Consider the following 15594-nt stretch of genomic DNA (forward strand, 5'->3'; position numbering starts at 1 on the left):
AAACTTTAAAGGCAGATGTACTCCAAGAGAGATCCACTCTGCACCAATCATTTTAAATCTCCCATTGGATCCTCATATACTCTTTTCCCAAATCGCTCTTGACTGCAATGGAGTATTCTTCCCATGTGTGATCGTTTACTTTTCCCCTATTATTCAAGTAGGATGTATGCCATTTCAAAGCTCATCCTACAAGATGAAGTGAAATCAATTTGACCCCTGATATCAAAAGGAGTAAGATCTATTTGGAAAAAAAAAATCGCAAAGAAACAACCATCTCTCCAAATCAATGCCGTCAAATTTCAAAAATCTCACCTTGATAGTTGATAAGGTTGGTATCAATTAGATATTCTCTTCAACCTTCTTAAGGTCATGTGACATTAGCCATGGCCGGGAAGATTGGTTTGAGATAAGAAAGAAAATGATACCAGTGAGAACTTGAAAGGAGAAGAAATTAGGAGGAAGAAAGGAATCTCTATATTTCATAGCATAAACCATTCAGCTAACAAATAGAGCAATACAACCGTTAGCCTTGGGAAGGCCGCAAAACAGAAACAAGGGCCAGCTGACACGTGTCACTGCCTAACTAACTCAGAAAACGACAATAAAAATAAAAGACATGCCATTAAGAGTAAAACGACTACTAGCTTATTTCTGCACATAACACCGATGCTCAGGTAAACTCCTGGAAATATACTTTATTAACAGCTGCATAGTAACTTATCACAGGGGGCAGGGCAAAAAGGAAAAAAAATGATACAAATCTTAATCACCAGTGTCATCTTTTCTTGAAACCAGAGATTTCACTTTCTATATGTTTGATTTCATCATGCAGGTTGTGCAGTTCTCTCTCTTTGATAGCATCGTCACCGATCAAACTTGAAAGGCACTTCAAACACGATACATATTCCATCTTCACTTCAGGAGATACAGAAATTATCTTCTCAGTTTTGAACTGTCACCCAAAATATTAGTAATAAAAAGATAGGCTTAAATCATTTTTGTCCACTCAAATTCTCAAATCAGATTATATGAATGCTATATTTATGTAATTCTATATTATCCATTACACATACTACAGTATTATATGTATGTAATACTGAACTTGACCACAATTTGTATATTTAAAACGCATCAAATTTAGTCAAATATAGTACAACCATACCACTATAGATTGAAACAAACATACCACTATAGACTCAATAATTCCTAGAGTACTCCTAGAAATACCCAAGAAACAGGTATGAACACGTGCAAAGAGGAAAGAAAAGAGAGAAGCAAAGCAACCAAGTAGAACTTAAAGCTTCACAAGAACGTACAAATCTCAATGTAGGGAACTGTTTCAATAAAGAAACTTGAGAGTACGTACTATATATATTTACCTCTTTGTAAGCAGCAATACATTGCAAAAGTGCATTTTCAGCCTCGATAGTAGATAGATGTTCTTCCTGATTTACATTTTACAATATGAGCACACATAACAATGTTACCAAACTGTGATGCAATAATATTAGACTACAATTTTTGGCAAATAGAATAAGCTGCAAGGTGTCAATAACATATTGGAAGAATCACTGTTTTATAAGACATATTCAGCTTGTAGAGTTAATTAGAAATCATTATCATCTCCCATTGGGGTCTAAATCTAGCATCCTGGGACGAATTAGTATTTGAACTATAACAAAAAAGACTAATTACTATCTTAAGCAGAATAGGGATATGCAGATTTCAATATCGGTGATAACATTTGCAATTTTCTTTTTGTGCCTTTTTATCTATCCTAGAATGATATTGCCACCAGGCTAGAGCTAATTTGACAGTAGTTGATTATTATAGAGATGCATTATCAGAAATTTCATGGGCCTGCATAGATTCCAATGGGGATTAGATAGAACATTCAGAATATTATGTATGAAATTTCTCATATGGAGGTTCTAGCAATCTTGGTGATCCAGTGTGCGACCAGGTCAGCTTGCCGAACTGCCTGGTTATCCTACCAATTTAAGGACCACCCTGCAAAGCCATTGTCTACACTGAATTCAATTATGAAGGTTTTCCAAAATTTAAGGACCATCTTCGTTGCTTAATAGCATGGATGACAACATTTTCCCCTCTAAACTAATAGAGTTTTCATGATGCATTTCACATCCTCATGTATTTCTCTAATTCTCTATGCGCTCAATTTTTTGATGAACAAGGCCTCAGCAGTTAACATAATCTCTACATATGACCATTCATTTCATTTTCCAGGATGAGGCAAAACTGTCTTTAACCCCAACAACTAATGAAAGTTTCTTTTACACTGAGGAACTATAGAAGAGAAACCATAAACTTCAGAAAACTAACCATCGAATCTTGCAGCTCTTGTTTTGTAATCGCCAAATGCCCTAGAGTGTCAAGTGATTGCAACTGCAACAATAACAATTTCTATCATTTCCAATTGATATTTTTTTACCACCAAACACATCATATTGGAGATCAACATATATTACTTAGAGAACTACTAGCTCAGCTCAATTTGATTTTTGTGTTATTAGCCTCTTGCCAAATAAATTGGTAGGGGAAGGCTTGCCCCCAGTACACCCTTGTGGTGGGACCCCTCCCCGGACCCTCGCTCAGCGGGGACACGTAGTGCGACCGGGCCGCCCTTTTTTTTTTTTTAGCCTTGCACTATACATAACCTATCATTGCACATTTGAGTATCAACTCAAGTACAATAGAGATTTGTAACTAATCAACTATGGCCTTAATTAATGATTAGAAAGCAAATTTTCTAAATATGGATAAACATGCCACCCATGTGATCCAAAATAGAGTGTGTTCCATGCTAATTTTGTGAAGGAGCAAGTACCATGACCCATGCTTTCATAGTCAAGAACATGAAACAAAAAGAGAAGATAATGATAAAAATTAAGTTAACAATTATCTACAGAATATTTCTTCTGTAGCATTGACTGGATTCTCTTTTTTTATCAATTTCAAATTCCATAAATTTTGGATGACATAATTATTGTCCGAGATAATAATAAAACCTATTTTTGGATCTTAACCATCAGCTTAAGCTTTTAGCTCAATTGCTTCCTTGCTATGAAGCACTGGCTCAGGTGCGGACACGGCAAACGACATTTTTAGAAAATATGAGACACGGGTGCGGCGGGACACGGCAAATTCTATAAAATTAATTATATATATTAGATATAAAATATATAAAAAAACTTGCTAATAAGCGTTTATAATCGCGATACACGGGTGAGAATTAGATGTAGTTTAGGGTTTTTTTTGTCAAATTTTGTAATTGAACCATAGGTTTTAAAAGATTTTAAAAAAAACCTTAAACTTTTACATATTTTCACCATTAGCCGAGTCCCCGTCGTGTCCCCCCGAGTCCCTGCCGTGTCCCGCCGAGTCCTACCGTGTCACTGCCGAGTCCCATCCGTGTCCCATGTCACCGCCGTGTCCCCGCCATGTCACAGCCGAGTCCTGCCGTGTCCCACCGAGTCCCCGGCGAGTCCCCGAGTCCGGCCAGTCCGACACGGCCACGGCGACCCCGGGGAAGAGTCCGTGCTTCATAGCTTCCTTGACATGGTATCAGTGCCTCTTAGACCAAGTGGCAGAGGGTTTGAATCCTGGCAACCCCGTTAATTGATTAAATTTCAACACATGGTAAGATGGACGTGTATTGTACACGCTTCAAGCCCAGAGGGCATTCGTGTGAGGGGGTGTGTCAAAGATAATAATAAAAGTCATTTAACTATCAGCTCAAGCTTTTAGTTCAATTGGTTACTTTGACAATTATGATGACTTTAGGAAGATTTGGTGAGGTCTCAAGGAGGACCTCCAGCCTTTAAATTACCATATACTGATAGTAAGATGATGAAATGCAATTAACTGTCTGACAGATATAAAACTGGTTTGCGGATGCCTACATTAGAAAGTACACATCTTCTCCTCTTCTTTCTTGAGTGCATAAGGTGTGATTGTCAAGGTGGAAAGTAAACACTGCTAAGATAACACCATGAGGATGATGAGTATACCAGGGTAAAAAAATGTGGCAGCTGGTCATATTTTACTCACATCAACGAACATAATCTTGGATAACCAGATTATTGTTTTCCTATTATATTTCGCGATACATAAACTACTGCCTAGCATATTTGGCGGAAACCTGATATAATAAAACCTCAAAACTGCAATCTTAAGCATACCAACATAGTTGTATCTAGCTTTTAGACATACACTTCATCGACTACAGCAATATTCTACAAGTCAATTCTGGAAGACCCAAAAAGTATATTTCTATAAGGTCAGAATACTACCTAACTTCAAGGATGCCAAACCCTTTACATATAATATCTATTGTGGTCAACTTTTTTGAAGTTGAGGTAGGGATCCGAAGTACGAATTTTGGTCCTCAAGAAAGAAGACATGTAAAAAATGGTCTAAACAAATTCCTGCTGTGATGTTACATAATTAGTGAAAAAATCAAAATTATCTACAAGAACAGTCATCTTACACAACATTGAAAAGAAAAAAAACAGTATAAAGTCGAAAATAGACCATTTTTTACTTGATTAAAGAAGTGCACAAGTTTCATAAATAAAAGGAACTGACCAGTAAGATCAATGTGGCATGCCCCTCCCTTCTAATCTCTTGAGATGCCCCATTCTTTTGGCTGCTGCTGTATTGGTTTCTCAATCTATTCAATACTTGCCGTGCTACCCTATCATGCAATAAGAACTACATGTGACTAATCTGTGCAAGTGTACACAGAATGAAGATTAATCCGAGTAAGAAAATAAAACGGAATCTAAATTAGCTTTGAAGTATCATTTACAAAATAAAGATTGAGTTTGGCAGGATTAAACATCAAGATAAGAATGTGTGAAACACAATGCAACAAAAACTACTGGAGTTGATACTACGTTCACAAAGAATAAGACAAACACACCCAATTGTGCCATTACCAATATTTAGTACTCTAACCTGATCAGTAGTCAGTATGGGAAACCTTGGAACAAGACCACCGACCTGTCTTGATTAGATGATAAACCTGAATTGAAAAAAGATTGCTCAAAGCTGCTTAACTAGCCAGGCGACCAGCAAATGGATCAACCAGGAGTGACACTACAGGGATTTCATCTCTGAAATCCTTTCTTCGCAGTCAGTTTCATAATAAAGATCTAGGATCTCTAAAATACTTCTTGGGAGTTCAGGTAACAAGAAGTAAGAGTTGAATTTTTGTCTCAAAGAAAATACATGCTTGATCTGTTGTCAAAAATAGGGAAATAGGGTGCTAAGCCATGCAGTGTGCCAATGACACCAAATTTGCAATCTCACAGCAGATGCAGATTTATTTGAAGACCCTGGAAGATATAGACGGTTGGTTGGAAAACTAAACCACCTCATAGTAACTAGACCAGATTTAACATATCATGTCAGTGTTGATGGTTTGTCTTCTCCCACCATTAATAATTGGACCGCGCTTGAACAGATTTTATGTTACTTAAAAGGACGATTGGAGGACTGCGCCAATGACCCCGAATTTACAATCTCACAGCAGATGCAGATTTATTTGAAGATCCTGGAAGATGCATACAGCCGGTTGGTTGGAAAATGAAACCACCTCATAGTAACTAGACCAGATTTAACATATAAGTCAGGATTGTTAGTTTATGTCTTCTCCCACCATTGATAATTGGACCGCGCTTGAACAGATTTTATGTTACTTAAAAGGACAATTGGACCAGGATTACTATACAAGAATCATGACCATACTCAAATTGAGTGTTTTCTGATTCATTTACACGGATCAAATGTTTCTCGGATGTGGAATAATGATAGGAGATCTACTACCAGTTATTGTGTTTTCGTTGGACGGAATCTAGAGTATCCAGCTATGACTCCATCCGTTTGTGAAATTATGTGGATTCATCATCTCTTATCTCAACTAGGCTCCAGAATCACTACTTCAGCAAAGTTAGGGTGTGACAATCAAACCAACACTTTATATATTGCATCCAATCGTGTGTTTCATGAATGAACCAAGCATATTGAAGTTGATTGTCATTTTTTTCTTGAGAAGTTAGAGCAAAATCCAACCTCTTTACTCTTGTAGCTTATGTCAACAGGACTGATGAGCAGCTTGAAAATATTTTCACTAAAGCCTTAAATGGGATTCGGTTAACTATATTTGCAACAATCTGGCATGATCAATATGACAATATCTATACTCCAACTTTAGGGGGAATATTAAGAAATGTACAGATATGTAGCTAGCTGTATAAGGAAATTATGGGAGGAATTATAGGTATTTTGCACTTACCCTATTTCCTTAGTTAGAACCTCTTAATTGTATATATACTCATTGTAAGTTCAATTAAAAGACTACAAATTCTCCTCATTCTCTTTTGCATTTCATAGTCCCAAACCAAATGGTTTCCATCCATAGATTTCACAGTCAACATATGCAATCTGCATAGCAAGCTACTTTTACTTTGTTGCATCTTCTCTGTAATGAACATGTAATGATGTAAATATATATCTACCCTCCTATTCTCAAAAGAAGTATTAAACTATTGCATGAAACCCACAACCAAACCATATCAAAGTAGAAAGTAAGAGAGCGCACACAGACTAGCATACTTGGATGCATAAATTCTTACTCCATTTTTTTATTATTTACATGAAACTTTTATAGTGACAAACAACAAACCTCACTGAATTGTACAAAAGATCTCTAGCATTATCAAGCTCAGCGGTTGCTTCAGAAATATGAGCCTCTCTAAGCCGATTTGCATTCAGGATTGCGACCCTAGCTATTTGGAGCATAGTAGCACAAATCTGCCATAGAGAAAAGGTTTTATTTAAAAAGTGCTAGATGCTTTTACTTATTCCAATTAATAACAGTAAAAGAAAAAGGCGAAATGAAATAACATCTCTTTTCATCAATTAAAATGAAGTCAAACATCAAACCTTACTGTGATCTTCAGGAAGTATTCTCTTCTGAATATTTAGACACCTTACAAGAAAAGATAAAATATTATTTCTTCAAGACAATAACTCCTTCCGCTCCACAATGTTGTACTCTAATATCAGTTACCTTCCCAAAAGTTCTCGTGCTTCCTTTAAGCTCCCAGCTGCCTGTAGAGTCTGTGCCAGCCTTTCAGCTGCAATTACAGTTTCCAGAGAATCCCATCCCTGTCTTACATAATAGTACTAGGGTAAAGAACTGATGACAGCAATAGATAATATCAAAAGAGGCTATGGAACCAACAATTATAGCCAGTGCTAAAGAATGAAATTACATGACAAAAGAATACAACACAAATAAATACTAAGATATTCTTTTTGTTTTGCAATATCATACATACATCAACAAGCCAAGAGTATTGTACAAAATCTTAACAAAATTTATTATTTTTCTTCTCGTGTTAACATTAAAAGGATGTTTTATGGACCGAAAGAACTAGAGGTATTATACTCTAGAAAAAGACAAGGAAACAGAAGCAAAAGAAAAGCATCGCGAAATGGTAGACCCCAAAATTTCATAACGTGCACTTAAAGAAACAAGAGAAACAATTACATTGCATAAACTTATTTGGAAAAATAGAGATATTCTTTGTAACAAAGAAAAAAAAAAAACCTGTCAACACTTAACAAACTCAACTGAAGAATCTGTCACGACCTTTAGAGAAGAGGAAAATTTAATAATCATATAGCATGACATGCTACACTAGATAGGCTCTTAATGCTATCCTAGATGGAAAACTCTTAATTCTAAAGAATGTGCACACCATGTCGAAGTAGCATGCAGAATATAGATCACAGCACTAGACTTGGATGGATACATTATGAAATTGAGAATGAAACAACAAAATCAGAGAAAATAAGTTAAACCTTGGATAATTCCATAACATGTAGGATCCTTCTTTGTACATTCTCAGCTTCTGGAAGACGGTTGGATCTCAAATACATCTGAACGAGGCAAAAAATAAAAATAAAAGAAACATTAGCAACGGGTGCACATGGTTTCTCTTTATATGATAATGCTGCTAATAACATTTCAAGAAAAGAATACTGAGTTTGGACTTTATTTTATTCCTACTACTACCTCTCTTCCCATAGTGTACAACTTGTGCTGCTTCAAACATTTATAGCATGTAATATCAGTTACTATCAATAATGTTATTTTAAATGTATTTGGCTTCTCATGTGCTTTCTCTCTCTGTAGTTTTTTAAAAGAAAGAAGAAGAGAAGAAAATTGTGCTGTGTATTGATATATCGTTTAATTCACAGTATTGTGAATTTACAGAACTACAGCAAAATTGAAATACACAATCTTTGCCAATAAAATCTCAACAACCTAACTGATCTCAAATTTGAATTCAAATAAATAAAACAAATTATTTCATAAATCAAAAAAACAGAATAAAAGATAATTGCAGATTCTGAATCCCTAAAAACCAGGAGCAAAATATTGCATAAATCAACACTCCTTGCAATTTTTGCTGAAAACTCTCATCCTTGCTCTCAAATATTCGAATCTGCCTTTTGACAAAGCCTTAGTCATAATGTCTGCAAGTTGTTCCTCTGATTTACAATAAACCAGAAGAATTTCATTGTCCTTCTGAACTTCTCTTAGGAAATAATACTTAATCTTGAAATGCTTAGTCTTGCCATGGAACACAGGATTGTTAGAAATGGAAATAGCTGCTTGATTGTCAACAAACAATTTTGTTGCCTCACTTTGAACATGCTTCAGATCTGCCAAAATTTTCCTCAGCCATAAAGCTTGATTGACAGCTTTTGTTGCAGCAACATATTCTGCCTCTGCTGTGGATTGAGCCACCACATCTTGCTTCTTTGAACACCAAGAAAAACATCCTGATCCAAGACTAAACAAATATCCAGAAGTACTCTTCATATCATCACTTGATCCAGCCCAGTCACTATCTGCAAAGCCATATACAATTGATTTATCTACAAAACCATGTAAATTTGATTTATCTGCTGATGTAAACCAAATTCCATGATCAGTAGTTCCTTTGAGATATCTTAACACCCTTTTTGCTGTTTTAAAATGCAACTCGCTTGCACAATGCATAAATCTTGAAAGCAAGCTTACAGCAAACATGATATCAGGTCTTGTTGCTGTGAGATACATTAAACAACCTATGAGGCTCCTGTACAGCCCCTCATCGACCTTCTCTCCAGCTTCAACTTTGCTTAACTTGATATTCTGCATTAAAGGGGTGCTAATTGGCTTGCAATTCGCCATGTTGAATTTCTTCAAAACCTCATTTGCATATTTCTGTTGCCCAATAAAAATTCCATATTGAGATTGCTGAATCTCCATGCCAAGAAAGTATGACATTTCTCCCAAATCTGTCATTTCAAAAACCTGCATCATTTGGTCTTTGAACTGCTGCAACATGGTTGAGTTGCTTCCTGTCACCAACAAATCATCAACATATAAAGAAATAATTAAAATATCAGCTCCAGAAATCTTTACATATAGAGTTGTCTCACTCAAGCTTCTTTCAAACCCAATCTTCAATAAATGGTCATCAATCCTGCTGTACCAAGCTCTCGGGGCTTGTTTCAAACTGTATAAGGCTTTCTTGAGTAAGTAGACCTTATTTTCTGCACCCTGTACCACAAAACCTTCAGGCTGCTCAATAAATATCTCTTCCTCTAAGTACCCATTCAAAAAAGCTGACTTTACATCAAGTTGGTGAACTTTCCATTTGTGTTGAGCTGATATTGCTAAAAGCATTCTGATAGTATCTAATCGGGCAACAGGTGCAAATGTTTCAGCGAAATCTACACCAAATTGTTGAGCCAACCTGGCTTTATGTTTGTTGATGGAGCCATCGGCATTGAGCTTGGTTTTAAACACCCACTTCACACCGATAGGCTTCTTATGAGTTGGTCTATGCACAAGTGTCCAAGTCTCGTTCTTCTCTCATCGCTACAATCCACTTCAAATCTTTTGCAGCTTCAACATAACCTGTAGGTTCCATCAAGGCAACATTACATTTTTGATAAATTTCAGTTAATGATTTTGTACCTCTAACTGGAGTATCATCAACTGTTTCATCTGCAAATTCATCTTGTGTTACTTCAGGAATATCTTCTTTATTTTCTCCAGTCTCCACTTTTGACTTGTCCCAATTCCAAGATGCATACTCATCAAACTTGATGTCTCTGCTCACAATCACTGTGTTAGTTAAAGGTTGATAGACTCTGTAACCTTTGGTGATATTGCTGTAACCAATGAAGACCCCAACTTCGGCTTTCTGCTCTAACTTGTCCCTTTTCACATCAGGAATATGTGTGTAGCAAATGCACCCAAAGACCTTCAGATTTTGAACAGAAGGTTTGTAACCATACCACACTTCAAATGCAGTTTTTCTCTTTAGGGTCTTTGTTGGTAACCTATTTAGCAAATAAACAGCTGTGTTGACAGCCTCTGCCCATAGCTTCTTAGGAAGTTTCTTCTCCAACAGCAAACACCTAGCCATCTCCATTATTGTCCTATTTTTCCTCTCACTCACCCCATTTTGTTGTGGGGTGTATGGTACTGTCAGCTGATGTTCAATACCTGCATCTTCACAAAACTTATTGAACATATTAGATGTGTACTCAGTTCCATTATCCGACCTGAGTATCTTTATTTTGCAGCCACTTTGATTTTCAATCCAATGTTTAAACTTCCAAAACACCATAGTAACTTCTGATTTGTGTTTTAAGAAATAAACCCAACACATTCGACTATAATCATCCACAAATTCAAGATAATACCTGCTGCCATTTAGGGATTGAGTTCTCATTGGGCCACAAATGTCTGTATGAACAAGCTGAAGTTTTTCAGTTGCTCTCCAAACTTTGGTACGTGGAAACGGCAATCTTGGTTGCTTCCCTTACTGACAAACTTCACAAATACCACCTCCTTCTTCAACATTTGAAAAATCTTCCACCAACTTCATCTTATCCATGTATGAAAGGCCAGAGTAGTGAAAATGCCCTAGCCTTTTGTGCCAAAGCTGAGATTTTTCAGCAAGACAAGGATATGCACTAGAATTAGGCTGCTCGATATCTAATGAGAAGCTTTTTTCTTTCATCTTGACTGAGAATAGTTCAGCCCCAGTAGAATCAAGTATTATGCAAGCTTTATCTTTGAAAACTACAGAGTAATTCTTCTCTAGGAGTTGTCCAACACTTAACAGATTTTGATCAATTTCAGGTACAAAAAGAACATCATCAATGAGTTTTGTACCTGAACTGCAGTTGATAGCAACATTCCCTTTTCCTTTCGCTTCAATATAGTCTCCATTTCCAATTTTAATTTTGGAATTATAAATTTGATCAAGCTCCTTAAATAATGACTTATCATGCGTCATATGATTGGTGCAGCCGCTATCTATCAGCCAAGCTTCACTCGAAGTACTTCCTGCAAAACAAGTTGTTGCAAATAAGTGCTCCTCCTGTTGTTGATCAGCTACTTGAGCTTGTTGCCCAACTTCCTGTCCAGATCGCTGTTTGTTCTTGCAAACTTTTTCAACATGACCCATCGGGTTACAAGCATTGCACTTTACACCAGGTCTGAACCAGCAGCGCCAGTGTTGATGTGAAGTCTTCTTGCAATGTTGACAAGGTGGAAAATTGCTTTTCTTCTGTCCATCTCCATTGTTATCACCATCTTTCTTCTTTTTATTCCAAGGCAGCCTCTTATTTCTAGCTTGAAAAGCTCCTTCAGTCACTGTTGTTGCTGACTCCATTTCTTTTCTCATGGATCTTCTTTGCTCCTGTGCTTGCAAAGAACGTGTCAATTCTGGCAAAGTCATTTGACTAATATCCCTTGAATCTTCAAGAGATGAAATTTTCGCCTCGAACCTTTCCGGCAGGCTCACAAGTACTTTCTCAATGATTCTACTATCTGGTAGCGCCTCTCCCATCAGCCTTATCTTGTTTACCACAGACATCAGCCTGTCAGTATACTCCTTTATGGTTTCCTTTTCTTTCATGTTTAAAATCTCAAATTCTCGCTTGAGATTCAAAATTTGCATCCTCCTTGTTCCAGCACTACCTTGATATGTTTCCTTCAATGTATCCCAAGCCTGTTTAGCTGTTTCACAAGCCATTATTCTTGTGAAAATTTCTTCAGATACAGCAGCATAGATTAAAGATAAAGCTTTCGGAGCTTTAGAAACTTCTTCTTCATGAGCCCTAATTTGATTCAACGTTGGATTGATTCCTAATGGCGGAAGTTGCCTTTCTTCATCAACCCATTGCCACAAACCGAGACCTCTCAAATGAGCTTTCATTTTGACAGCCCATATCTGATAATTTTCTCCTTTGAACATAGGAGGTGCTGACAAGAAGTTATTTCCAGCCATTTTTTTTTTTATGATGGGTTCTGTCAAATTCACTCACACACAATACAGATCCCTTAAGAACAAAACCTGGTTCTGATACCAATTTGTAGTTTTTTAAAAGAAAGAAGAAGAGAAGAAAATTGTGCTGTGTATAAAACAAATTATTTCATAAATCAAAAAAACAGAATAAAAGATAATTGCAGATTCTGAATCCCTAAAAACCAGGAGCAAAATATTGCATAAATCAACACTCTCCGTCTATCTCTCTCTAGCATATTACAAATGAGCTGTTATGGAAAAAGTAAAATTATATTTCTCATTTAGATAAATAGAACTTACATCTGTTTATACACATCTAAGGAAACCCATGTGCTACTAATAAGGTGACCGACCCCCCTTCTGTAATAAGGAGACCCCCTTCTAACACTCCCATATACAACCTTACACACTCTTAACACTTCCATATACATCCTTACACACTCTAACGTGAACAAAGTTGAGAAGTGCAGTAATCAGACATACAATAGGTGGCTTATATAGAGCATTAATAGAACTCAAAAACATATTGCAAATTAGCCTGTAAAATCCAGGGACATTATATTATACATGAACCATGTCAATGTGTAACCTGAGAAAGATATCTTAATCTCCTTATGCACGTAGCAGATTCCCCTTGGCCAGCTTCCTATATAAACAAATGAGAAATGAAAGCTGTAATAGCATTCAATTAAAAGTAGAATAAAACCAGCAACCAGACATAAATTTGAGTAACATAGTCATGCACCTCCAATATTTGAATAGAATCCTGAACAAGGGCTTCAGCATCCTTTTCTTTACCTTGCAGATACAACACCTGAGAAGTACTCATAAAGCAATTCATGAGTCAACGTGATACAGAAACCAGTTGTACTTAAATGGTTAAAATATCATTCGAATTACTTTAGGGCAGATTTCCAAAGGGTGATTTTTCTATACTTTAAGATGTATAACTGTGAACAATAAAAGAAAGATTACATTTAAACCAATTCTGAAGAGTGCTTTTCAAGTAACAATGTCAAAATAATCATTTCAAATTCACATTCAAACAACAACAACAACAAAGCCTTAGTCCCGAAATGATTCGGGGTAGGCTAACATGAACCGTCATACGAAACCGTGAAATCAGTTTTGTATTCTCTCCCTCCACTCCGTCCTATCCACCGTCATATTTTCCTCAATCCTCAATAAACTCATATCACTCTCAATCACCCTCTTCCAAGTTTGCTTAGACCTTTCCCTACCCCTCACCATTGCATCCCTTTACCACTCTTCAATCCTTCTAACCAGCACATCAAGCGCTCTGTCTTAAATGGCCAAACCACCTTAGTCGATTTTCCCTCATTTTATTCTCAATAGATGTAACCCCTACTTTCGTCCTAATTATTTCATTCCTCACCCGATCCTTTCTCGTATGACCACACATCCATCGCAACATATGCATCTCCACCACCGACATCTTATGAATGTGACAGTGTTTCACTACCCAACTTCAAATTCACATTATTTAATCACTGATCTACCCAAGGATATATTAATGATGTTTTTGTTATGCAAAGCAAAAGCTCATATGCCATAACTAAATCTTCATTTTAAATGACCACTAACTAAAACACAACCTTGCATATAATGATCTTATTAATCTTTGGGTTTATACAATTTTCCCCCTAGTTCAGGTCATAATAGTTTGTCTCTTCTATTTTAAAAGCGAACAAAGTGACCCTTGATGTCTTGTCAAATTAAATATATAGTGCTTTTACAAGGGATGTTAAATCATATAAAACATATTTATTTTGTTGTCGTGTGACCAAGAGGTCACGGGTTCGAGTCTTAGGAGCGGCCTCTTGCCAAATAAATTGGCAGGGGAAGGTTTGCCCCAGTACACCCTTGTGGTGGGACCCCTCCCCGGACCCTCGCTCAGCGGGGACGCGTAGTGCGACCGGGCCGCCCTTTTTTTTTATTGAATTCAAAATATGCTTCTTTGACTCTAGGTGGGTCTACAAACGAGTCACATGATCCATTTCAAAATTGCTTGACTATCACATAAATCGTTCACTTCTAACTAACCAAAATGTGGATCAAAGTCCAGAAAAGAAATATAACTAAAAGAAAAAGAAAAAAGAAAACAATACAAAAAAAAATATTGATAAAATCAAGAGAAAATTGACTTTCTTTTCTGTTTGATCGACACAAACTGAATGCAAATATTTTGGGCAAGCCACCACTCTGCTTCTTTATATATTTATAATCGTTCCTTTGTAATTTCAGTAACATATGCAATTGGCAAATAAAAGAATTAAAGCTAGAAGTTGGATGGAAAAACAAGAATCTATCATCTTGTAGAGAGAAGTGAAAGAACCCAGCAGATTAGGGAGTATATATTTTATTTTAGCAGAGAGGATTCTAAAATCTACAAGGACCATTCACAGAAATTAATCTAAATCCTCAAAGAAAATGCACTTGATATCAAGACACGTAATGTAGCAATAGTTTACACTTGAAAAAATGAGAATCTGTTTAAGATCTTCTCCCTCCATTCTTTTTTATACGTCTTTTATGGTTTATCAATTTGTTCATTTTTATGTGACATTTTATATTACCTATGTACTTTTGGCAATTTTTTCTCAAATTTGCCTGTATTTATAGTAAGGGAGAGATTTAGTATTAATACAAACAATCATGTAATAAGCCATGATAATTATGAAGAAAGAGAATTTTGGCATAGAAATTAGAGTTTTAGGAGATAAGTGTTAAGGGCAATCATTTTAATAGTCTAATTAATACTTCATTGGTCTTGATGAACAAGCTTAACCAATATATAAAAAAGAACAGAGAGAGTATCATTTCCGTCGAAAGATGCATGCGCATTGGAAATCCATCTTAAAATACTCCCTCCGGTCCATATTATTTGTCAGTGAGAGAAAAATTTTCTTGTTCCATATTATTTGTCAGTTTAGGTTTTCTATGTGAATTTTTCCTATTTTACCCCTAATAATGGTTTAAGCACTAATTACTCCAACATAACTCATTCAGCTTTTTGGGTAGTATTTCAAGAACAATATCTTTAATTTTAGACATAGAAAAACGTAGGAATATGAAGGGTTAAAGTTATCAATTTCTATATAGGCATTTCGTGATTTTTACTTGTGTCCATAATGATTTTTTTGGCTGGACTAGTTCTTAT

General features: G+C 36.1%; 1 protein-coding gene across 2 annotated transcripts in view; it reads right to left on the reverse strand.

Moving 5' to 3' along the window:
- Positions 1-462: 462 nt before the first annotated feature.
- The window catches only part of LOC136202253 (uncharacterized), a 31349-nt gene continuing 16217 nt past the window's right edge, over positions 463-15594 (reverse strand). Inside the window, exons 9-18 of one of the 2 annotated variants that reach the window (XM_065992766.1) lie at positions 13159-13227; positions 13003-13059; positions 7894-7971; positions 7097-7194; positions 6970-7015; positions 6710-6837; positions 4609-4717; positions 2344-2406; positions 1380-1445; positions 463-952 (exon numbers count right to left, since the gene is read on the reverse strand). In XM_065992766.1, coding sequence (XP_065848838.1) covers positions 776-952; positions 1380-1445; positions 2344-2406; positions 4609-4717; positions 6710-6837; positions 6970-7015; positions 7097-7194; positions 7894-7971; positions 13003-13059; positions 13159-13227 — 891 coding nt within the window. In that variant the 3' untranslated portion in view covers positions 463-775. Of the gene's footprint in view, positions 953-1379; positions 1446-2343; positions 2407-3909; positions 3997-4608; positions 4718-6709; positions 6838-6969; positions 7016-7096; positions 7195-7893; positions 7972-13002; positions 13060-13158; positions 13228-15594 lie in introns of those variants that run through there. The other variant, XM_065992773.1, reaches the window with a different exon arrangement.

The sequence above is a fragment of the Euphorbia lathyris genome, chromosome 1, assembly GCF_963576675.1.
Source record: "Euphorbia lathyris chromosome 1, ddEupLath1.1, whole genome shotgun sequence".
NCBI lineage: Eukaryota > Viridiplantae > Streptophyta > Magnoliopsida > Malpighiales > Euphorbiaceae > Euphorbia > Euphorbia lathyris.